The sequence below is a fragment of the Epinephelus fuscoguttatus genome, linkage group LG19 (genome assembly GCF_011397635.1).
Source record: "Epinephelus fuscoguttatus linkage group LG19, E.fuscoguttatus.final_Chr_v1".
Classification (NCBI taxonomy): Eukaryota; Metazoa; Chordata; class Actinopteri; order Perciformes; family Serranidae; genus Epinephelus; species Epinephelus fuscoguttatus.
In genome coordinates, this window is record NC_064770.1 from 27,701,466 (window position 1) to 27,725,350 (window position 23,885).

The window sequence follows — 23,885 nt, forward strand, 5'->3', positions numbered from 1 at the left end:
CAGTAATGAATTCATCAAAGGATAATGCCAATATTTTTCAACCTGGACCCTATTTGCCCATGTTTTTATGTCTAAGTGATTTGTGGGAACAACAATTTTAAAAGCTGGTCAGTGTTAACAGCTGGCAGCAGCAAACAGCCTGCAACGTTGCCAGTTGTGCCTATCATCAGTTTGTCTAATAAAAATGCTTGTTCTTGCCACTGACTAGGTCAGTCTGTTATTATGAGTGTCTGAGAACACTATGGAAACAATCCCTACATAGGAATAAAACTTTTTCCTTCCCTTTTCCTTGTTCCTGGATATCTAAAATGCACTTGTGCATATCTGAAATTCAAAGTCCAGCACACATGAATGGAACAAGTGATGTCATTTGCCCTCAGAAGAATGACATTGTGGACATAATTTTGACTTAAAAGAACTGAATTATGAATATCTGCAATATATATCCAGTGGAACTATTACATGCTAAAATGGCCACCTTGGGGCAGTAGTTCAGTCCATAGGGACTTAGGTTGGGAACCGGAGGGTCGCCAGCTCAAGCCCCTGTCCGGATCAAATGGTCATCTGGCTGGAGAGGTGCCAGTTCGCCTTCTGAGCACTGTCAAGGCACCCTCAAACAAGGTGCCGAACCCCCAACTGCTCAGGGCGCCTGTCCATGGGCAGCCCCCTCGCTCTGAAATCTCTCCATTTAATGCATGTGTGCATGTCAAACCTGTGTGTATAAGACACCAGAGTGAAAAAAAAAAAGTTCCCCTCAGGAATAATAAAGTATGTTGTCTTCTTTTTTGTACTTTTTAAGGTTTTAAAGATAACTTAAATTTAGTTTTTACTAGCTGAATCAAAGTTGTAGATGTCTTAAAAAATACAATTTATATTAGTGAGAATGTTATTATGGATGTCTTTAATTCATTTTAACAGAAGTGTGGTTTGATTAAATGTTAAAATAGCTTGCCGTAGTAGTGCAATTCAGTAAAAAGATAAAAATGGACCAGTATCCAAACACCAGATTTTAAAATACTTTTTATGAATTCAATTAAATCCAAGCAAAAAAAAAAAAAAATCTTATGACTTCAAGTGGCATACCTACAGTATGTGGCTCATCTAATGCCAATCTTTGCTCTTCTGCGCCCTCTACTGGCTCTCAGTTGAAACACAGATTTCAATGAATTATTGGGGAGTTTGCCTGAACACCCAGCACACACATGCAGGTACACACAGAGGATAACCTGCGACAGAAGCCAAACAAAATGTGTAACTGGTCCTTTCATTTAAACAGATACGTAAACTCATTACATCTAAATTACTTCATTAGTCAGATGGAAATAATACGCTTTTTGAAGACACACGGTCAGATTGAAAGAAAAAGAAGGAAGTTAATTCACCATGCTTTATCAAAGAACAGATACAGGTCTCCAGAACGAAAAAACACAACTTTAACAGTGCCTAAGATCATCTCTACAAGTACACAGGACGTACTGTATATAAAAATATCAGACTCTGAATGCATAGGTTAAGTCAAACTGTATTCTGCTTTTTCTAGAACAATAAGCAACCCCACAAATACAATGTTAGCCATCTGCTTTTCACAGAATCATAGAAGATCCTATAAAACCCCATTTCCAAACATGCTGCTCTCACTCACCCGGGGCACCGAACGGCCGGGGGGTGTTTTCTCCATACACTGTCCCACTTTCTCAACCAAGCTCCTGCCTTTCACATGTGGCACAACTTCACTTAATAAAGCATTTAACGTAGTTGGAAACAGAAAATAAGCACTCTTGGTAGTCCTTTCTTCTCAAACTTTCCGGAAACACATTCTCTTCCCCCTCCAAAAACACATTGCACTTTGCTTCAACAACTTCATCTCGTTGTTGAACTCTTTCTCGCCAATAGTAGACTTTTTTTGACACGAACACAACAGGCCTAACTGGTTAAAAAAATTATACAAATTAATAAAAAATTATCATAAAACATACAAATACAAGTAAGAGCTTCAGGTATACATTTTCAACAGTAAACAGTTACCACTGGGAAGAAACTTTTTGATTGTAGGACGTCGTGTAGTGGCCGCCTACCGCACTGCTTCAAATAAATGAGCCCCAGCATTGAGAATTAAAAGGAATAATCGGTGTTGATGAAAGCAGCATGAACGTTACCTTCCGGCACAACATGGCTGTGCCTCTCGAGCTGTTAAATTCTTAATGTACAGTACAAGAATGTTTAGTGTCGTCATCTTGTCAGTCTCCATTTAAAGGTCCGGTGTGTAGGGTTTAGTGCCATCTAGTGGTGAGGTTGCAGAACTGAAACTTCACTCATGTGCCAAGCATGTGGAAGGACTACGGTGGCTGATGCGAAAACATGAATGGCGCTATCTTGGGTCTGAGTTGGGTATGCCCCTTTTGGGCTACTGTAGAACATGGTGGACTCCGTGAAAGAGGAAGCGCTCTGTATGTTGATTAAAACGGCTCACTCTGAGGTAACAAATTCTTATATTCAAAGTTATGGAAGTTATGTACCATTTCTGCCACTAGATGGCCCTAAATCCTACACACTGGACCCTTAAGTCAAACTTTGATTAAGCTACCAAATGGAAAACATTAACTTCAACATTTTCTTCAATAAAAAAAATGTAACATTAGCACTAGACTGGCTTTGACAACAAAACCGAAGCCATATATTTTTAAATTTTAAAGAACTCCCGTCACCACCTAGGCAGCCCAGTTTAATCTGAGGTGACGCAGAGCAACGCAGATAACTGTGCCAGAAATAACAATTAAGGTAAGTGCTGGAGAAACAAGGAAGCACTCAATCATTAAAACAACTGCCACAAACACAGATTATCACCTTTGCTGTATCTTATTTCCTTCCTCTCTGACTCTGGGGGGAAAAGAACATCTAACAAGGCTGCATTCTTCTCTGAAGCAGTGAATAGTTTACTCTGCAGTTAGTATCTTTGCTGGCTAGATTAGTTTTTTGGTTTTGACTCTAATCACAGTTAAAACACAAGGACAGCAACTGAAATTAACTTACAGGTGAGTGGGAGCCTCGTACACAACCTTTACCGGGTCTCAAGCCTTGCTACTCTAAAGCGCATGGTCTCGCTTTATTAATAAGAATTCAAAATAATTAAAAATAAATACTTCACAGTTGACAGTTTAAGTGTTATGCTGACTGAACCTAATCGCACACCCTGCGAAGCAGAGGTGAGAACGCACTGTAGAAAATAAAGAAAGAAATTAGTTGCTGCACATTAATCTCTAAGATATAAATTTCTGTCGGACGTGAAGACACAAAAGAGAACAATTCAAACAAAACTAATTATTTCTTTTTCCACAGTGTATGAATGAATGATTTAAATATGTAGGGAAACCAGTACTCCTACTCCAACGTGTCCATCCTTGTGTGGATATAGATTAAAGCATACTGTATGTGTGGTCAGCAAATAGAAGTACTATTAGTCCAAAGATACCTTAGTCCTTAGGCCAGTAATGGATGCCTTCTGCAGGAAAGACACTAAGGTTTATGCCTACAGCATGTATGAAAGTGTGTGCGCCAGCCATCTGATAACACTCTATATGTCAATTTCCTAGGAATTCAAGTTGCTGTGTTCAAGTCCAACTTGTCCTATCCCGTAGACTGATGATGAACTTATCGGTAAGAGTTATGTAAATCCTTCCTGTCGTCCTCTGCTCTTTGTCTTATCAGACTTTTCCTCTGTGAACATAGTTCACAGCCAGTGTAGGGATGTGTCCAAATAAGGCTATTACAGAATCCCATTCAAGTCCAGTCTGCAAGGAAGACGAGCCAATGTCTCCCTCTGTTGTCCCACTGGAGCCTTGGCACAAAGTGCAGTGGGCGGAGAGAAAGAGATAAAGAGAGGAGAAAGGGGGCCCAAATACTTTCGCACATAATCGAGGACACCATGCATCAGTAATCGCTTACAACTGGTTGGGTACACTAAAGCGGCAGGAGGGCCAGAGGAGGACAGGAGGAGGACAATAGCTACAGAACTTGAAAAAACAAATCCCAGTTAGGAAATTGGCGAAACACCAAAGCTGGACAAAGCTGTAACAAGGGACCTGGGCGGGCAACTAGTTATGGTTGCTTGAGGGTAGCTACAGAAGCCCATCATAAGCAGGGGAGACCTCAGGCTCTGTGGTAGCTCTAGTAGGTGAGGCGGGAGGCCTTCATGTTGTAGCACGGTCTGTCTGTTAGGCCCCCAGTCCCAGAGAAAAGAGACAGGCCCTCTGCTTTCTCCAACACAACCTCCAGCTCCTGAAAGTCCTGCAGCCGAGCCACGTCCTTGTCCTGGACAGGAAAAGACAATTCCATTTAAGTGAACAGGGAAGCAGTACAGAAAGCCTTTGTGACATTATTACTAATAAAGCAGCTACACGTGGTTTCAGCTCTACGGACCAACATATATAGATTTCTTTCTCATACCTTTCTCAACATGGTGTTCGGCAGCTTGCGGATCTTCTCCACGTGCTCAACACCAATATCCAGCTCACGGCAACACACCCTCAGAAGGGAACGATAGGTGAGCTCCTGGCGGTCCAGCTCTACTTCAATGAAGTCGTTCTCCCTTGCATTGGGGTTCTGGATACGCACCTTCAGCACCAACTCTACAGAAAGGACAAAAGCGACACCTCTCTATTAACAAAGATAAACGTTACAAAGATATTAAGCTATTTAATGAGATAATAGACACAGCCAAAAAGTGAGTGTTGATAGTTTAATTATACCTGTTTCTTGCTTATAAAGATGTGTCCTCTATAGATGATACAAGTATGTCTATGTCTAAAAGTCATATTCTGTCAAAATACTCTATGGTCCATGATATAATGAATTCTGTTTCATCATCCTGATGTAAGAAAAACTGATACTTAAAGGGCTTGTATGTGTTAATAAACTGTGGTAAACTTCTTTCCATCGTGCCAGCACTCAGATCTCTCAGCTCATCTCTCAGCTCATCTCTTAGCTCAAAGAAACATGTCATGTGGCAGAATTTTCTGGCTCCTGAGCTGTTCCTCAAACTACAGATTGTACTTTTGCACTGGGACATAAAGATTACAGAAGCACATCAAGACAGAGCCGCCGCTCTCCTCTCAAACTCAGACTAAACTCTGATCAAACGGTACTAAGCAGTGCCGATCAAACATAGCCCAAGAATCTGTTACTGCATTACCTATTTCTTGCCTCAAATGTTTTAGAAAATACATTTTAACTTACCTGCCATTAGGGGTGTAATGATCCATCAATCTGGATCAATATATCGATAAAATAATCAAGGAGCCAATGTCATTTATACAAACTGAAAACATCGATCTCTATCACTATCTTTAAGATACGCTTTCATTTTGAAAGTCTGTGTCGATGTCTCATGGTAGCAGGCAGGCGGCAAGCAGCCAAGAGAAAGACGAAATCAGCAGTTTAGAAATATTTTGGATTTCGGAGAAAATACAGGTCAACAGATGGAGCACATGGTGTACGAAAACAATGCCATTACAAGCAAGATAAAACAATACGTAATGTTACCTGCCTGGACGGCCATCTCACTCCGCTAATGTCGCACTTTTAAAGAACATGCATGCAGGCTGAAATTCGACCATGCTGTTCTGTCGAGAGATGCAGTGACTTTAACCGACGGTGAGTAACAAAAATATTGTTACATGTAATCTGTTAAGCTGTGAGTAAAGGCAAAAAAGTCTGCTAGCTGCAAGGCTAATTTATGCAATGTAAACATGCTTAAGCTAACAATGTGTGACTAGCAAAAAACAATTGGTTTGTCCTTGAACCTTGACAGCTATTACTGAGCTGAATTTGATACTTGTGTTTTATGGCTTTTGGGAGAAGTTTGCTTTCACGGCTTTAAGCCAGATAGTCCTGAAGTTCTAGGAAAGAGATGATGGTTTGATTTAAAATTAAAGGTTTATTCCAAAAGGGTCTTTCTGAAAGAAAACCCTGAAGGTTAACTTATACCATGTGCTGTTTTATGTGTGTTAGTGGAGTCAGTTTAAAGTTAACTCTCCTGCACTTAAGGAGTTGCAATTATTTACATTATTTATGTGTTGTTTTTATCTTTTATGGCCAAAAGTAAAAAAAAAAAGAAAGTGGTGGCAGCTTCCTCTGTAACCAACTGTGTTAAATTGGCAGATAATATTGTCTCATATCGATCACAGACCCCTAAATCGCAGCGAATCCAAATCGTATCATGGCAGACTTTGCAACAGCAGCAAATATACTGTTGTCCAAGAAAGATTTACACCCCTAACATATTTCCGTAATGTTTTGGACGGGCAACTTGCATTACGTCACCCACCAGTGGGAACATTTACTGGCTCTGTGAGACATGGTGAATTCTGGTAGTTCTAGATTTTCTACCTTTTGAGCAAAGGCGAATGTCATAGCCCTTTTCCTCTGTTTTCTCTGGTCACGTAGCAACAATTTAAAGTGTATCTGTGTCTTTCTGCTGCATCGACAGCCCAGTTTCATAAGAAGACCATCTTTCCAGCAGTGAACTACCTCATTAACACTTGTATAATACCTGCCCTGGGTCATGATTTCTCTACAACCTTATACTGTATGATGGGAAGAAGTTGGTTTGCATTTTTGCTGGAGAGTCTGTGACACTTCATTCATCCTACTGAGAGATAAAGGTACATCCACTAACAACCCTTTCTGGTTTGACAGGTTGCCTGCCCAAAAACAAGCAAATGAGGATGTTGTCATGCCTGTGGCATTATTGGTCACTTGGCATGTACAGTGTGATGTGGCATGAGTGGGAAGCTGTCCTAGTTGTTCATTCTTAAATGTCTTGGTGTTGTGCACCTTTACACTGTTGATTGTAGTACTCTCTTTTCATTGTACATGCATTAATAAAGTGTTAGAATCAAAGTGGCAGGCTCTCTTGCCTTTAAAGAGCATAGAGCTTGCGGGCATGTTTGGCAAAGCGCAGTGAATTATTAGAGTTGCCTGGTAACCTCATGGCAATCCACAGAACAACTCCAAAAAGTCATTGCAAAAAATGGTGACAGCTTGTTACTCCCCGTGAAGCCACAACTTGGCATTTTTACCTTTCTGTTTTTGTACACGTTAAACAAGCAAGATACTATGTTTTCATTCATAGGCTGAGCTAAGCTTATCATCGTGTTATCTCCTCGGAGTCTGTGTGTGTGAGTGAGAATGTGTGTGTGTGTGTGTGTGTGTGTGTGTGTGTGTGTGTGAGAGTGAGAATGTGTGTGTGTGTGTGATTACTCTCTCACCTTGCACATTGACAGGGAAGGTGCTGGTGAAGAAGAAAGGCTGGAAGGCTGGCATGGGCCCACCAGCCTGGCCGTAGCTCAGCTGCTGTGGGATAGACTGCTGCCTGCTCATGGTCGGGTTAGCACTGGCCACCGGGGCCTGGACCTGGCTCCCACTGCTGCTGGCCAAGCTGGGGCTGGGGGAGGCCAAAGGAGGCGAGCACATGGTGCCGTTGTGTGCCACCGCATGCGGATACTCAGCGGCATGGTTGACGAGGTGCGGCTCAACTGACAGGTCCATGGGCACTGTGCAGTTAACCACAGCGTGGTTGTGGGATGAGGCCGCATTGGACGACACACCATTTTGCTCAGTCACAGGAATAAAATCCCCAGCCTGGGCTTGGCTGTGGGTGGTGGGGTTTGGGGGTGCAGTGGGCCCGTCAGAAAGCAGGCTCTGTGGTTTCTGAGGCTCGTGAGTCGGAGAAAGAGAGGGTGAGTCGCTGTGTGTGTCATCAGCGTGGTCTCCAGAGCCATTCTGTGTAAGGTGCTGTGCCAGGAGGACCTCTGTCTTGTTATCCAGCTTGGAGTACATGAACGGCGGGTTAGACAGGTAGTTGGGGATGATTGGCAACTCAGGCTCTTTGACTTCAGGCACTTCCTCCACTTCAACTGCGTTAATAATGTGCATAAAATCAGAGAATTATTTCCTTGTGAACAGTTCAAGATGATAACAAGACTTTTTTTCTTTCTGTTTAAGCCGTAAACAGCTGTAGATACACTTTAACCCCCAAAACCTGGGGCTGTAACCCATACATTACATATCAAGGTATCACATGAGCTGTGTATGCAACTGATGCATCATTCACCATTTACTAGGGATGCAACAATTTATCGGTCAAACACTGGCATCAGCCGATATTCGCCTTGGTGCCAGTGGCTGATGTTTTTCTGTGTCACATCAATTTTGTGGGCGGCACGTTTGTGCAGTGGTTACCGCTGTGGCCTCACAGCAAGAAGGTTCCTGGTTCGAAGAAGGGGGGTTCTGTGCAGAGTTTGCATGTTCTTTCATGCAAGTCAGGAAGGTGTGAGTGCGAACATGAATGGTTGTCTGTCTCTGTGTGTCAGCCCTGTGATAGTCTGGCGACCTATCCAGGGTGTATCCCGCCTCTCTCTAAATGTCAGCTGGGATAGGCTCCAGCCCCCGGCAACCCCGAACAGGATAAGCGGTTACAGAAGATGAATGAATGAACACACATTTTGCGCAGTCTAATAAGCAGGGCTTCAGGTGAACAGCATAACGTCGACCAGGAGACAATAGAAAAAGTGTTTCGTACAACACAGATCTTTGCCGGGATGCCTTCAGAGTGAAAGGATGCAGTAAACTGTCCACACACCCCATTTTTTCCCTGCTAAGGATATATCGTGAACAACATATGAGTGTTGAAATTAGCAGGAGGAGAGCTTGTTAATGTTAGCTGCTAGCAGTCGGTGACAGAGGTTGATGCATTTATGCTCTTTTCATTTAAAATTAGTGTTAGGTAGAGGTAAATTTTAACACTACCATGATGTGTACAAATGTTATCTCGTAAAAATGTAGCTGTTGATGTGAAAGTTGGATAAATTAAGTTATTTGAAGGAGAAATGTATTGATGTTTTCACATAAGTATTAATGACATTAAAACAGTTCAGTTTTTTGTATGTATAAAGAACAACAAAACAAAAATCAACATATCAACATCAGTGAATCCCTACCGATAGCAATTACAGACTTATATAGTGTTGTTAGAGGAACAGAGAACAAATGATGAGACGTGTAGTTTACCTCCTAAAAGTCGTTTGATCTCTGGTTTGGATGTAAGTTGTGAGGCCAGCTCATCTTTAGCTGTGAGGATTTCTTTGTCCGCTCCGTAACTGAGTAAGTAGGACACTATGTGCTTATGGTTTCTCTTGCACGCCCAGTGCAGGCACGTCCTGGTGGGATTATTGGAGAGAGAACACAGTTAGTTAATGAACCAAAACGTCAAACAGCAACAGTCTATATGCGAGATAATTTAAGAATGGCAGTCATGTAGTTACACCTACCATCATACAAGCTGTGTACCTAACTAAGACGTTAAAGTCTTAAATCATCATTTCAAATCATTTTATTATGTGCTGACAGAACTGTTCAGCATTTGGAATATAGTTTGAAAGTAATGCTTTCATACATTTGTATTATGTTATCTAAGCCTTAGAAACCTGGAGCGACATCACTTTTCTTGTGCTGCTTTCAGACGCCTTTTGCAAGTATTAGAACTTCTGAACGTTGAGCATATTGGTGCAATTTGGTAAAATGGTAAATGGCAATGGGACTGCACTTGTATAGCGCCTTTCTAGTCATGTGACCACTCGATGCGCTCCTTACAGTATGAGTCACATTCACACACTGGAGGCCGAGGCTACCATACAGGGTGCCACCTGCTACTCTGTTTTGAACACACTCACACAGCAACGGAGAGGGGTTTAGTATCTTGCTCAAGGATGATCGAACCACTGAGCTTTCGATTGGTGGATGACACGCTCTACCTATGAGCCATAGCTGGCAATTTTTTTTTTGGAAACGGGGGGGGGGGGGGGGGGCACAAATTGCAAAAAAATAAATAAATAAAAAAAATAATAAATTTGAGAAAATTATTTTTAAAAAACTAAAGAAAAATTATGTTAATCAGTATTATTATTACATGATTGAAATTATTGTACAAAATTATTATAATTTTTAAGCACTTTTTCCAGGTCAATTCCTTGTTTTATTTGTTTGTTTTAACTTAATTTTTTTTTTTTTTTAACTAATTTTCTTGTTTTTAATTATATTTATTTTTTAACATTTTGTGCTAATTTTTGGGTATTTTTTTCCATTGCTCAATGTGTTCTTCCCATGTTTCCATGCTCAGGTTTCTAAAGGTTAAGTCAATACCTTACTATCTGTGACAATGAGAGCAGGTTCAGCACTTTCATAACTAATTCCCATCTTACCTGACTTTACCCACAGTCACTGGTCCCTTGTTGTTTTGAGATGACTAGACAAATGGCACTTTAAACTTGAAACCATCCCAGAACACTGGCTCAAATGTCATTTAATTTGCACACTGAATAAGCAGGATAAAAGGTGGCATGTCGGGCTGCCTAACAAGATCACACTGACCAGCTCTAATCCCTGTAACAACGCACTTGGCTGCTGCACGAAACTTTTCAATAAGAATCGATAACTGGTTATCTGTGAATCAAACCAACCCTCGACAGCTTGTGTTTAACAAATTTCAGACCACATATATTCGCCCAAACACTCACCATCCATTTATTTCGTTCTGTGAGTTAACATTTACTCCACTCTCCACCAATGTCCGCACTTCGTCGATGTCCCCGATGGCAGACGCCTCTCTCAGTCGCTCCTGTAATTCTTTATCCAACGAAGTGGTGGACATTTTGGTGCCGACAACTAACGCTGCGAGATCATAGGACACACAAAAGCCTCTCGGGTCAAGCTGTCAGTACTAATCGCCTACCGTTTTCCCTCCCGATGGCACACAGGGTCCACTAAATATAGACTTGCCAGCTAGCATTAGCTTCCCGGCTAACCGTACCTGCTGGCTAGCTTAGCAGGATGCTAGCAGTCTTTGGTGCTAGCTTGTGGCAGCAAACCGCCTCGGCTACAGCAACGTGTTGATGCTCGGGTTTCTTTGGCGTTTACGCAGCAGCTCCCGTCCTCGCCATTTATTAGATGTTGTTAGTTCACGTTACGGTACCACTGCCAACACTCAGCGCACTCATTCAATAAATCAGTGGTGTCTGAGCTCCGTCAGTGGGCTGCCACAAACACCACCGCCTCATCGGGGGGCATCTTTAGATGTGACAACACTGAGCGCAAATGTTAGTTCCCATCTGAGTAAACTCAGTTACCTGACGCGTTTTGTTGCCGTTTAACTTTGTGTAAAATTATGTCACATTACCCAGACTCCAATTCCCGTTATTAATCAAATAACTGCGAGGAAATAAAAAGGTGGAGTCACTGTTATGAACACACACACACACACACACACACGTGGTGCTGGGCTATCAGTAACAAGCAGTGGGTGTTAGTCCACATGTTGCATATAGAGTCACACAAATTATGGTGACTTCCCTCTAGACCACACTAAATATTGTTTTGCTTAATTATATATGCAGGCTCATAACTATAAACAGGGCAGGCAGTAAGGTTGCACTGGGGCCCGTGACATGGGGGGACCCATAGAGAGACTGGACCCTCCAACACTGTGGGTGCATTTCGAATGGCATACTTATATTTCTTTTAACCTTTAGTAGGTGCTGCAGCTGCCCTTATAAAGTACATACTGTTGCATGCAGTACGCACACAATCAGGACCTTCTCATAACATCACGCACTGAACTTTGACCCTCTTGCTTTTTATCTATTACCTTGGAGAGTTTTCCAGAGATGAAGATCAGCCCGGACTTTGTACCATGTGTAGTTTAACTTTAAAGTTATAACAGTTATATAATTCTAACATATTACATTTCATTCATCCATTTTCCGTAACTGCTTATCCTGGAGCCTATCCCAGCTGACACTGGGCGAGAGGCAGGGTACACCCTGGACAGGTCGCCAGACTATCACAGGGCTGACACATGGAGACAGACAACCATTCACACTCACATTCATATCTACGGACAATTTAGAGTCACCAATTAACCTTCATGTCTTTGGACTGTGGGAGGAAGCTGGAGTACCTGGAGAAAACCCACACTGACACAGGGAAAACATGCAAACTCAAAGAAGAGTGTTCAAAGAAGACCTCTGAGTGAATTAAAACTGTGTCATTTGCAATATATGGGCTCGAAAAAGGAAAACCCAACCCCACCAAGTTTTTTTCTGTTATTTTGTTTTTGTAAAATAGTCAGTAGCATCTAACACAAAATGATATGCTTATTTTACATATCGTATAAATAACTATTAAAATTATTCATTTAAATGAATAATTTTTTATTTTATGTGCGGCAAGAATGGGTTCACTTAAATTCCAGCAAATTCTAAAAGTAAACATCACTAGCCTAGTTCCAGACCATAGACCCCGCCCACTCAACTGAGTAGGCTTGTATCTCTGGTCTGGCATACTGCAATGGATTTGCGATTTATCTCATCCAAAAGATGGAAGGACCAATGAACGCCGGGGGTGGGGGCGGGTCTAGCGATTAGCCAATCAGCGCCACGCTGATGTCAAGCTGTGTGCCTGTGGGTAACTGGTGAGGATAGCATCAATGGGGACCGCTACAGATCCTACAGACCACATTAACGATGCTATCGAGGAATTTCGCCACTACTCGCGTTAATGGAGGACCAAATTAAGGAAGCGATGCAGCTGGGCGTGCACGACGACGGAGACATTTTAAACGGGCAATGCTTGCTTGTTTTCAGCACCCCCGAGGCATGGATACTAATGACGTCAGATTCTGGGTGAGTCGTTGATCTCTACTGATTGGTTAGGGAAAAATCAAATTCCCTCCCTCTTGTAAATCGCCTTCAATGCAGGCGATGTCAGACTGAAGGTTCTGGGAGCTTCAGTCTGACACTCAGGCTAAAACATCACATCATCTATAAAAAAGCTGAAGATGAGGAAAGGATGTCTTCTACAACAGGACAATGATCCGAAACACACCTCGAAATCTCCAATGGACTACCTCAAGAGGTGCAGGCGGAAGGTTTTGCGATGGCCCTCACAGTCCCCCGATCTAAACATAATTGAAAATCTGTGGATAGACCTCAAAAGAGCAGTGCATGCAAGACGGCCTAAGAATCCCCAAAACAAGAATTGAAGGCTCGACGCTTGCAACAAAAAATAATTCAGAAGCTGCAATACTTGCCACAGGGGGCGCTAATACGCACTGACCATGCAGGGTGCCCAAAATTTTGCTACGGGCCCTTTTACTTATTGTTATTTTGAAACTGTAAAAGACTGAAATTTAGAAAAAAAATGATGCTTAAAATATTGAAGAAATGTGTTATCTGTTTGGCTATACACAGGAAACAAAATTTTGACCAGGGGTGCCCAAACTTTTGCATGCAACTGTACTCCCATTTTCTTATAATACTTTTAAAGTACAGTGTCCAAACTGAAGCAAGAAATGAGGTGAAAGAATCTGTCATGAAATTTTTATCCCTCTGTCTCCATTTTACCCAAAATGTAAATCAGCAGAGGGCACCCTCACCTCTTTTGGTCTTGCCCTAAGTTAAACAAGTTCTGGTCAGACATTTTTAAGTGCTTCTCAGAAGTATACACCTGTGACATCACACCAGACCCACGCACTGCCTATCTATTAGCTCTATCCCACTTGCAGCAAAAGACAATACAATATGGCATGGTTGTGGCAAAAAGGAATATTTTAACTCTTTGGAAATCTGAGGATGTGCCTTCTTTTAAGACCTGGTTGGCAGAAATCACTAAGTTGTTATACATAGAGAGAGTTAGATACAGTGTTTCCCTCAGCTCTGTAATCTCTGATAAAACATGGCAACCATTCATGTCCTATTTACCGAAAATGGCCGAAAGTGTTTGCATGTATGTATATGTATACTTGTTCATTAATGGGTTGGACAAACAACATTTACAAACTAGAAAGTAACACACACAATGTAACACAGTTGACAAAGTAACACAGTTGACAGGACACATGAGGAGAAAAAGAGAAACATGTCTTGAGGATGACAAATAATAATAATATGTCTACCTTGACATCTGAGGCTGTGGATCAACATCAGGACTCTGCGGTGGAGTAACCTGGTGCTCTATCACTTGCTTTCTCTCTCTGCTCTGGCGCTGGGCTCTTCTCCAATATGCTCGCTTCCTCCTCTTCTCCCTCTTACTTAAATCTTTAATTGTCTTCACCTTCCCTAGCTTTTTATTCTCATGCCATGTCTCTCTGTTTTTCTGTAAATACGCGGCCCTTCTCTCAGGATCAGCATTTAGCCGAGCCCTGTACTGGCGCTGTTTCTCAGCTGCAGATAACTTCATCTCCCTAAAACACAAATAATTATTTGTTTAATATTATGTAGGCCTAATGATCATTTAAAACCACTGAATCATATCAAAATCATGCATATTCCATGAAATCATTACACTATGAACTGTTTAGATAGACTAGGTTAATCTCTTCTAATTTGAATCATGTTTTAGGCAATTACTGTGTAATTACAATGTAATTTATGTGTAATAAGCATAATTAATGTATGTTTTTTTAATCAAGAACACTCAATATATGTATGAATTATGACAACTAACTGCCAACATTGTCAACAGTAGCCATGTTTCCATCAGCCTGTTTAGATGCGCATCTAGAAGTCTCACATCGGAAAATTATGATGGAAACGCCAAAATTCGAATTAAAATCCCGATTCGCACAAACTAAAATACGCTCGCTTTAGCCGGGTTTTGGTTGATTCGAAAAAATGCTGATTCCCAAAACGGGGGATGGAAACAGTTATGTTCGAATTGAAGGGAAATTTCGGTTTATTTCAACCTGTCTCCTATCATCCTAAATTTGTTTCAAGTGATTAGTGACATAAAAATAATAGTTAGCATGTTAGCCGTTAGCCTAGATACAGACAGGGCTCATAGTAGTGTCAGACCTGGTAAAACGTAAGTGAACGGGCATACTTCAAGTGCAAAGTTAAGGCCCGAACATACTAGGGCGTACTATTAGCGGAGCGGACTTCACGAGGAATGTCCGTGGTCATTCGAGCTTTCACAGTCGAGCGCACTTCTGCGTTGTAGTTTCCTGTAAAAATGTCTGTGTGAAAAATACATGTTGAGCAGTCACTGGTGCGCGGAGCGGAGTCCGCGCGGTCGTAAAATCTGAGCGTGCACAGGGCTTGCAGACGTCTGCTTTGAGTCTGCGCGGACCTCTGCGGAGTCCGTTCCGCGTACGTTCCACCCGAGTATGTTCGGGCCTTTAGTCCACTAAACAAGCTTTTTTTTTCACAAAGACCGCCTCATTTCGTTAGGATAAATGTCAGAGAACATATAGAAAACGACATGTAAACGTGTTGTCTTACCTAACCGGTGTGGTGCCATGTCCGCGCTTTGGAAAGCAGAGCTAGATGGTAAACAAACATGGCACCACACCGGTAAGGTAAGACAACACATTTACATATCACTTTCTATATGTTCTCTGACATTTATCCTAACGATATGAGGCGGTCTTTGTGGAAAAAAAGCTTGTTTAATGGACTAACTTTGCCCTTGAAGTATGCCCGTTCACTTACGTTTTAACAGTTCTGACGCTACTATGCGCCCCGGCTGTATCTAGGCTAATGGCTAACATGCTAACTATTATTTTTATGTGACTTGAAACAAATTTAGGACGATAGGAGACGGGTTGAAATAAACCGAAATTTCCCTTTAAGTCTGACATAGCGCACTTCTCTCCATGGTGATATCCACACTCTGGATTGGGAAGGCGGTAATGCATTTACAGGCTGGTTGCCAACCGCCAGAAAACGTAGAAGAAGAAGAACGCGAGACTTGTTTTGTTTCTGGTTCTGCGGAAAACTTGCAGTTCGTAGTTTTCACCAAAGTCCGTACATTTAATGGAAATACACAGGATTCGTATTTCTTTTAATGCGCATTTCCCAGTGATTCAAATCACTTTTGGATGGAAACATAGCTTGTGTTAAGCCCTGTTAACTGTGTTACAGTTGATGGGTAACACAGTTGACATTTCGGCCATTTTAGGGCCTTCTGCTAATTGCTAACATTGGACCTTGCCCTTGATCAACTCATATCTTTGTACACTTTCTTTACATATTTGTAAAAATAATAAACCAAGTTCACAAGAATATGTTAATAACACAGCTGACAGTCAATTAATCTATTCTATCAGTAAACAATAGTATTGATGAAATATTGAAGAGAGGGAATAGAAACTTACCACACTGTCTTTAAAATTCCCTCAAAAAGGAAGTGACATCATTGTGATGTTGAGCATGTGACTTTGGAGCAAACCATTGCTGTTTCATAGGGGTTTTTTTTCAATGACTAACACAGTTGACAGAAATTTCTTGGACACATACAAAATTGATGTTTTAATGTACATGAATGATCCAGGTAGTTTTTTTACAAGTCATGTTCATGTTCTAATGATCATTTTAAACAAATAATGATTAAAGTTATATACAAAAATGTGTATTTTAGTGTTATTACTTTACTATGTTAAACAGAGGGGGTGGCTTACAACACTACTTATCCCCCACCTACAATGCAGTCTTGGGATCTCTCCCCAGACGACTTCAGACCCATTCACCCCGGTCCCACCTGACCCTAACAACTCACATGGTGGCCAGGTGGGTCAACGACTCACATTGTGACCTTAACGACTCTGAAACTTAGAGCTCATGAGACCCCTACGACTCTGCAAGGATTCCCAACCACACAGGATTTATAGCCTGCAACTTCGTACAAGTTATTTAGAACTGAAGAAGCTTCTTGGATGAGAGGCGAAACGTCTTAAAGAAACACAAGCAAGTCCGGGTGCCAACGATAAAAGCACTTACGATTACCATGACCTGGATGACTGAGAATCTTCACCGACATGTTACTTGGAAGAACAAAACCTGACATTCAGCAAATTGGACAGCACAGAAACAGCAAATTCCAGTATAGCATACGCATTTTCTGCTAAATATAGGATGGAACCTGTTGAAATATTTGTATTACATTAAAGAGAACTGTGCCACAATATAAATTAATCATTGCTTGAAGTGAATATTTTATAAAATTTGATAAATATAACCCATGGACATGAAATGTGCCCCTAATTATAGAAAGACTCACTTGTACTATGTATATGTACAGACATTCATCTGTAGTTGTTGCTGAACTTCTTGCTGGTCTAGCCTCGCGTTTCTATTCCCTCAGAATTTTGTCTGGATTCTGGTTCCGGTCTAGAGAGCGGATGCGGAATTCACCAAATTCACCAAAGTAAAAGTGTTCACCAAAGTAAAACACACGCACCATCGATTTGGGGTGATGAGAGGTGTAAGAAAATCGGTTAACTTAATGGCTTGGGGCTTTTCTTGTAAATTATATTCTTTAAATTAAAGTTTCACCGCGTTTTTATTAGCTCGGTGCTTTTATTTTGACGGAAAGGCGCATCCATCAAATTCCGGATCCTTACCAAAACGGCCACTAACGGCCCCAGACTATGCTGGTCGTAGTATCTATACGCTATCAGTCTTTTTGTACTGTTCATTTCTGAGGTTGGGGGGAGGGAGACTTGTACCTGTATTTGTGTTGTTTGTTTTAAAATCTGAAAATCTAAGAATACATTAATATATATGTCATGAAATGATGATAACATTAATGTCATACACTCAGGGTGCGCCCTCCTGGCCACAGTATGGGACCGGAACAATTAAAAAGAATGTAACAGTTGGTCAAATTCTGCTAATAAGATTTATTTGTTTATGATATTGTTATTTATTCTGAATTGTTCCGAACATATGAGTGCATACTTTAAAATTACTGAGCTGAATCATGGATGCAATACTACACAATAATTACACACATACTGACACACCAACGCTCACAGACTCACAGCATATGGTCAACATGTACTTCCGGTTCAGAGGCCGATGGCGCTGCTGCCGGACTGGCTGTGGTTGAACCATAAACGGGCGGTGTTGTCACAGCGTCTGCCATTTTGATTAGAAGAACCTTGCGCGCAATAGATGGTGTCAGCTGGCTCTACAGGAGATATCGTAGTATTTTTAATCAGCGCTACATTCTTGTAGGCAAAATGCTCTCAGCAGCCCAGTTACTCGACGAGTTAATGGGCCGAGATAGAAACTTGGCCCCGGACGAGAAGCGGTCCAACGTACGCTGGGACGACGAGAGCGTAAGTTAGCATTGTAGCTAACGTTAGCCTAGCCACGTACCGTTAGCTAGCTAAGATACCTTTGGTTAAAGTTTTTGGAATGTAGGAGTTAGCTAAAATAAATCTTCTATCATTAGTGTAGACTTTAATGATAACGCACCATATTGGTTGTGTTCGTGCTAATTTTGAGTGTTGTTTATTGGTAAAATTAGCACACGAGGGTGCTAATGCTAACAGTACTTCATTGGCTCACAATGCGGCTGTAGACGTTGTGGATTACAGTGTTGCCCTGCAGCTAGCATTAGCTTTGAGTGAGAGTTATTGTTTACCTAATCGTTGGAGCCACATCCTGCTTTGCTGTGTGCATTTAATTGGTAATATGAGACATAAGAAAGTACATGTTGGTGTTAAATCCATTAAAGGACTGACTTGTGGCTCATTTGTTCCCAGTTAACATAAGTTAAACGTAACTCAAACTCTAGCGCAGAGATTTCAAGCATAATACCATGTGATGTGATGCTAATAAAAGTCTCTTTTGATTACAAAGGTCTGTCGATATTATCTGTGTGGCTTCTGTCCAGCTGAGCTGTTCACAAACACCCGCTCTGACTTGGGTAAGTCAGTGATTTGTAAATGAGTAACAATACTTTAATATGTTTTCATACAGCAGTAATTGACAGATGCATCTGACATGTGAGAAGATAATAAACTTTGCAATCCCTTTCAGGCCCTTGTGAGAAAATACATGATGAAAATCTTAGAATAACGTAAGTTCTGATTCTGTTTCATAACATAATTTCTGCTTGTCACGATATTTTTTTAACCTAATAATAAACTGCTTCATCTCACTGTGTCCAGGTATGAGAAAAGCTCCCGGTTCATGAAGGAGGGTTACGAGCGAGACTTCCTGCGGTATTTGCAGTCGCTCCTGGCAGAGGTGGAACGGAGGATTCGCAGAGGGCATGCCCGACTGGCACTTTCCCAGGCTCAGCAGAATGCAGGGGTTGGTGCTTTTGTTTTTGGCACATTGTTCTGTAACTCATGCACATTCCTTTATTGCTTGTAAGAGCGTTTATGTAGCTTCAGTTGTCAGATAAACTGAGGCACTATATACTCACAGTGTCCCCACTATATAATCCAGTGCACATCCTCCTGTCATTTTATATTGCTATGGAAACTATGTCCCCAGAAACAAATGACGTGTGTTTCTGCCTGATATACATTGTGTTTATTTCTTTAGGGTCCTGGTCCATCAGGGAAGAATGAGGAGAAGGTCCAGGTTCTAACAGAGAAGATTGAAGACCTAGTTGTACAGGTTTGTAAAACAAAAGTATCAACATGAAGAAGATAATTTCTTATCCTTGCATACTTGAATGAAATGACCTCATAAGACGTCCCTGTTCTCATTTGCTTGTCAGTGTTTTGACACTGCATCGTGATGAAACAGCTGATCTGACTCGTCTCTCTTTTGCTTTCGCCCAGATTGAGGAGCTGGGGTCGGAGGGCAGAGTGGAGGAGGCCCAGGGAATGATGAAGCTGGTGGAGCAGCTGAAGGAGGAGAGGGAGCTGCTCAGCTCCACCCCCTCGGTGAGTCAGCTAACTCCGGGCCAATCGACCCACAGACACTGCTCAGGATAGCAGGCGCTGCTCATGTAATGCTCTCTGATGGCAAACATGTTTTTGTTTTTTATACAATTGATCAAAGTCAAACAAATCTTGGGCTGAAGTTTATTCCACCAGTTCCACTGACAGTCATCATGCCTAGCTAAAAGTCATTCCTCACTCTAAGCAAAGTAGAAGTGTGTTGCTTATTACATTGTTTAACGATGTAATGCATGCACCTTTTATCCAGACCATCGAGAGCTTTGCAGCCCAGGAGAAACAGATGGAGGTGTGTGAGGTGTGTGGGGCCTTCCTCATCGTGGGTGACGCACAGTCCAGGGTGGATGACCACTTGATGGGCAAGCAACACATGGGCTACGCCAAGATCAAATCCACTGTAGAGGAGCTCAAGGTAACAGGATTATATATATATATATATATATATATATATATATATATATATATATAAAGAAATGTACATCCCAGTGTCCAGTGGAGTGGGTGCTGTGGGTTTCAAGTAAAGTATATTGTATATTGTTTGGTCTCCTTCTTTTTAATAAAGTAAAGGATCTTCTATGTTTGATTTTTGCTCTGGTTTGAAATATACTGATCAACTTGTAATAACACTCGCTTATTTACTCTCAGGAGAAACTACGTCGTCGCTCGGAGGAGCCCCAAGGTGAAAGCCCAGCGCTAAAGAGGGACAGAGAAGACCGTGAGCGTGAGAGGGAGGAGAGAGAGAAAAAGCGCAAAGAGGAGGAAGAGAAGGAGAAGGAGCGGGAGAAGGAGCGTGAAAAGGAGAGGGAGCGCGAGAGAGAACGGGAGCGTGAGAGGGAGAGAGACAGAGACAGAGAACGGGATAGAGACAGAGACAGGGACAGGGACAGGGACCGGAGATCACGGCGAAGCCACTCCAACAGTCGCCACTCCAGTCGCGCATCGGACAGGAAAAGGAGCCGATCCCGAGATCGCCGGAGGTCTCGGAGCAGAGACAAGGACAGAGAGAGGGAACGCAAACGCAGCAGGTAGGGTTGTTGAAAATCAAATATACTGCGAAAATAAGTATGTTCACCACTGTGTTTGTTTTTATGTATCTTTCAGTTGTTGTCCTAATAACTTACTCCCCTCCCTCTTTTTACAGGAGCCGGGACAGGGACAGGGAAAGGGACAGAGACAGGGACAGGAGGCGCAGCCGTGATCGCTCTGACAGAAAGCGTCGGTCCCGCAGTCGCGACAGGAGGAGGTCGCGTAGCTCAGAGCGCAAATCTCACCGCCATCGCAGCCGCAGCAAGGACAGGGACAGAGAGGAGAAGAGAGACAAGGATGGAGAGCGGTCATCAAAAGACAAAGGTGAGGTTACTCATTTGCCCTAACATTAGGTGCTGTGTTTTTTCTTCTCGAGTGTGCTCAGCTTTCTAATCGACAATGACGTGTTCTGTTTTCCCAGACCGTAAGGGGACGGAGGAAAGGAGCAGCTCTAAGAAAGACAAGCACTCTGACGGCAACGCAGCTGCCATCAAGGCTTCGTCCGAAGTGGAACCGATGGAGACTGAGGCGGCTGCCTCTGCCTCTCCTCTGCTTAACGGCCAGCAAGAGCTCCTCCATTCTGAAGGTGACACTCAGTCCAATTAAAACTGATCTGATAGGACCTCAGATCAGGCTCAGGTAAGTGCGTCCTCCTCCTCGCTACCCCCTGGCTCTCAACCCAACCCCTCCACCCTCCCACACCCCCACCTCTCCCATCTCCCTTACCCACCCTCTCACCCTGCCTCTCCCACCCTGTTTACATTCAGTTCAATGCCTATGATTTTGTCTTATGTACTATGTGCATATATCTTTATCCTGTTTTTGAATAGTGCATCATAAGTATGCACTGAAGATGAAGGACTAGGCCCGATGAATGAGAAGAAGGTAGAAATCATTCACACAAAGCCAAGAGGGAAAGGCCAGTGTAGCCCTGAGCAAACATGCCCGGAGGTACCCCTCGTTTTGTATCGGTTTTTGATCCTTAAAGATGTATATTTGTCTTTGTGGACAAAATGGCAGAAAAAAATATTAACTAGTCCAATCAAATTTTCCTGCCTGTATTTACCTGTTTTTGTTTATTTTTTATTTATTTATTTATTTTTTTACTTTGAAGTAGGAAAATGTAGTTGTTTTGATTTGCTGAAATATTGCACTCCATGTAGGAAGACATATTAGCCTCTGTACTTTCAGCTATCGTCAAAGGTGTATGTGGAAAAATAAGCCATTCATTTTGCCGTAATCATGACTCAAATGCCATGGATTTTGTTGTCCAGCTTACTGTGCCTGATAATGCCATGCAGTGTGTGTTTGGGGGGTGTCATAGCACCGGGGGCCTTACGTAACCAACTAACTGGAGGGTAGGGTTTATCAAATGAATTGCAGCTGACTTCCATACCTCACACAGCGTTGGTGTTGTGAGCGAGACCACATGAGAAAAGGGCAAATTAAAAATCATGGATACTCTCTGACTGTCAAACTGTGCAGGTACTCACCCCAGGTACTCCTTTCTCTACCCACATCCATTTTCTGAATGCTGTTGCCTGTCAGAAAAACAATTCTGTACTTCTCCAGAACTTGAACTTTGAAAACTTGAATGTGTATATTTTTTTATTGGGTTTCTTTGTTTTTTCTATTTGCTAACTTTGTTTGGGGAAAAGGTCACTTCATAGAAATGTCAGAAAGAGACATTTTTTCAATGCTGAGATGCACAGACGGCCTGCTTGATAGACCCTATGCCAACTGCTACAAATGTGTATATTTTCCTGTTGCAAAGTTTTGTTAGGATATAAGGATGCTGTTTGCATCCTTAATTGGTCATAGAATCTGATATAAAAAATTAAGCACACTTTTGCTTTGGCGTAAGGAATATCAAACAGTTTTGTCACTGTTTTTAAAACATTAACGTGGTGATTAAACCTTTTTTTAGATTAATCGTAAGTGCAAACGTCTGATCAAAATCATACAGTTAAAGATAAATGAGCAAATATTTACAAAACACAACATTCTGGCCAAATTCTACTATTGTGCTAGTCTATGGTTAGTATTTGTGCATTATGAGCAGTGTCTCTTGTTTATCATCTACACTTTCCTCTTTGGCTAAATTGAGGGATATATTTGAGTATTAACGTAGATGGTATTATTGCTCAGGTAGCAGCAGCTGCTGCTACAAGCATGAGTCGTGGGACCTTTGCTAACATTGCATTTTGTGAACATTTTTGCTCAACAGGGGAAGCTGGGATATCTGGTGGAGGAAGAAGTGGAAGAGCGCACCCATCCTTTCCCTGAACCTGACACTACGCTGCTTAAAAACAAGGTGAACCACAAATGTGTAGTGGCTTATTTAAAAACATGAACATACATGTGTAAATGAGGAGAGAGGGGGGAAAAATACATTTGATTTCCATGTTCCATCACCTGTCTTATCTTTTGGCTGGAAGAGGGTAGTTGTGGTTCATCTGATGTATTTCTTGGTCTAGATGTCAGACAGGCATCACTCTGAAAACCAAACTTAGAGAAGTTCATTATGGGTTTTTGTGTTCTTACTTTGAGAATCTTTACACATCCTCCTTGTTTCTTGGCATTTAGTGCAAATTTAATTAAAAAAAAAAAAAACAGTGCTTGTGGTTTGTTTTGGTTTGTCAGGTTCCACTTCACTCCTTGACCTTTTTTAAAAAGTCAGTTGAAAGCGTATGTACAATGTTAGTCCCATGGCAGGGCGTGTCTCTTTTCTCCTCCACTTAGAGCTCACATTGATTGCTCTTGTCCCCTTACTGTAAAATATACTGATTTTAATTATAATCAAAAGATTTTGAAGACTGAAGATTTGTTTAATTTTGCTCTGCTTTTATTGTCCTTGTTGTCTCGATGAATAAAGAGTAAAAACTTGTCAATGTTGTGTTTTTATTTCCAACTATTGGGACTGTCTACTGGAACAAAAACCTCAGTGTATATTTAATCTTAGCGAAAGCAGGTTAGGCAGTGAATGAAGACTGGGGATCACAAAGAAGACGATAAAGTGTCCTTTAGCAAGTTGAATAATCGATAGACTTCTATGGGCTTTGCTGTTTTGAAGGTCATCCTGAGTGTTAGTCTTCCTATAGAAGAAAGC

General features: G+C 41.8%; 2 protein-coding genes across 4 annotated transcripts; one reads left to right on the forward strand and one right to left on the reverse strand.

Annotated features, from left to right (window-relative positions):
* Positions 1 to 919: 919 nt before the first annotated feature.
* Positions 920 to 17,986, reverse strand: ankrd40 (ankyrin repeat domain 40). Of its 3 annotated transcripts, none has more exons than XM_049561724.1 (6): positions 17,107 to 17,193; positions 14,006 to 14,293; positions 9,067 to 9,215; positions 7,266 to 7,913; positions 4,444 to 4,625; positions 920 to 4,308 (listed from the first exon to the last, which is right to left on the reverse strand). In XM_049561724.1, the coding sequence occupies exons 2-6, from the start codon at positions 14,287 to 14,289 to the stop codon at positions 4,165 to 4,167; spliced, it is 1,407 nt and encodes a 468-aa protein (XP_049417681.1). In that variant the 5' UTR covers positions 14,290 to 14,293; positions 17,107 to 17,193; the 3' UTR covers positions 920 to 4,164. The 3 variants fall into 3 exon arrangements, with proteins under 3 accessions (XP_049417681.1, XP_049417683.1, XP_049417680.1); XM_049561723.1 differs by lacking the exon at positions 17,107 to 17,193 and adding an exon at positions 17,870 to 17,986 and having other exon boundaries at positions 1,116 to 4,308; XM_049561726.1 differs by lacking the exons at positions 14,006 to 14,293; positions 17,107 to 17,193 and adding an exon at positions 10,572 to 11,242 and having other exon boundaries at positions 923 to 4,308.
* A 50-nt stretch (positions 17,987 to 18,036) lies between these two features.
* luc7l3 (LUC7-like 3 pre-mRNA splicing factor) lies at positions 18,037 to 23,667 on the forward strand. The gene is made up of 11 exons (XM_049561727.1): positions 18,037 to 18,169; positions 18,696 to 18,762; positions 18,876 to 18,915; positions 19,007 to 19,151; positions 19,389 to 19,463; positions 19,631 to 19,735; positions 20,001 to 20,162; positions 20,396 to 20,775; positions 20,892 to 21,100; positions 21,198 to 21,415; positions 23,004 to 23,667. Exons 1-10 carry the CDS (start codon positions 18,071 to 18,073, stop codon positions 21,380 to 21,382), a joined length of 1,467 nt encoding a protein of 488 aa, XP_049417684.1. The 5' UTR covers positions 18,037 to 18,070; the 3' UTR covers positions 21,383 to 21,415; positions 23,004 to 23,667.
* The last annotated feature ends 218 nt before the right edge of the window (positions 23,668 to 23,885 follow it).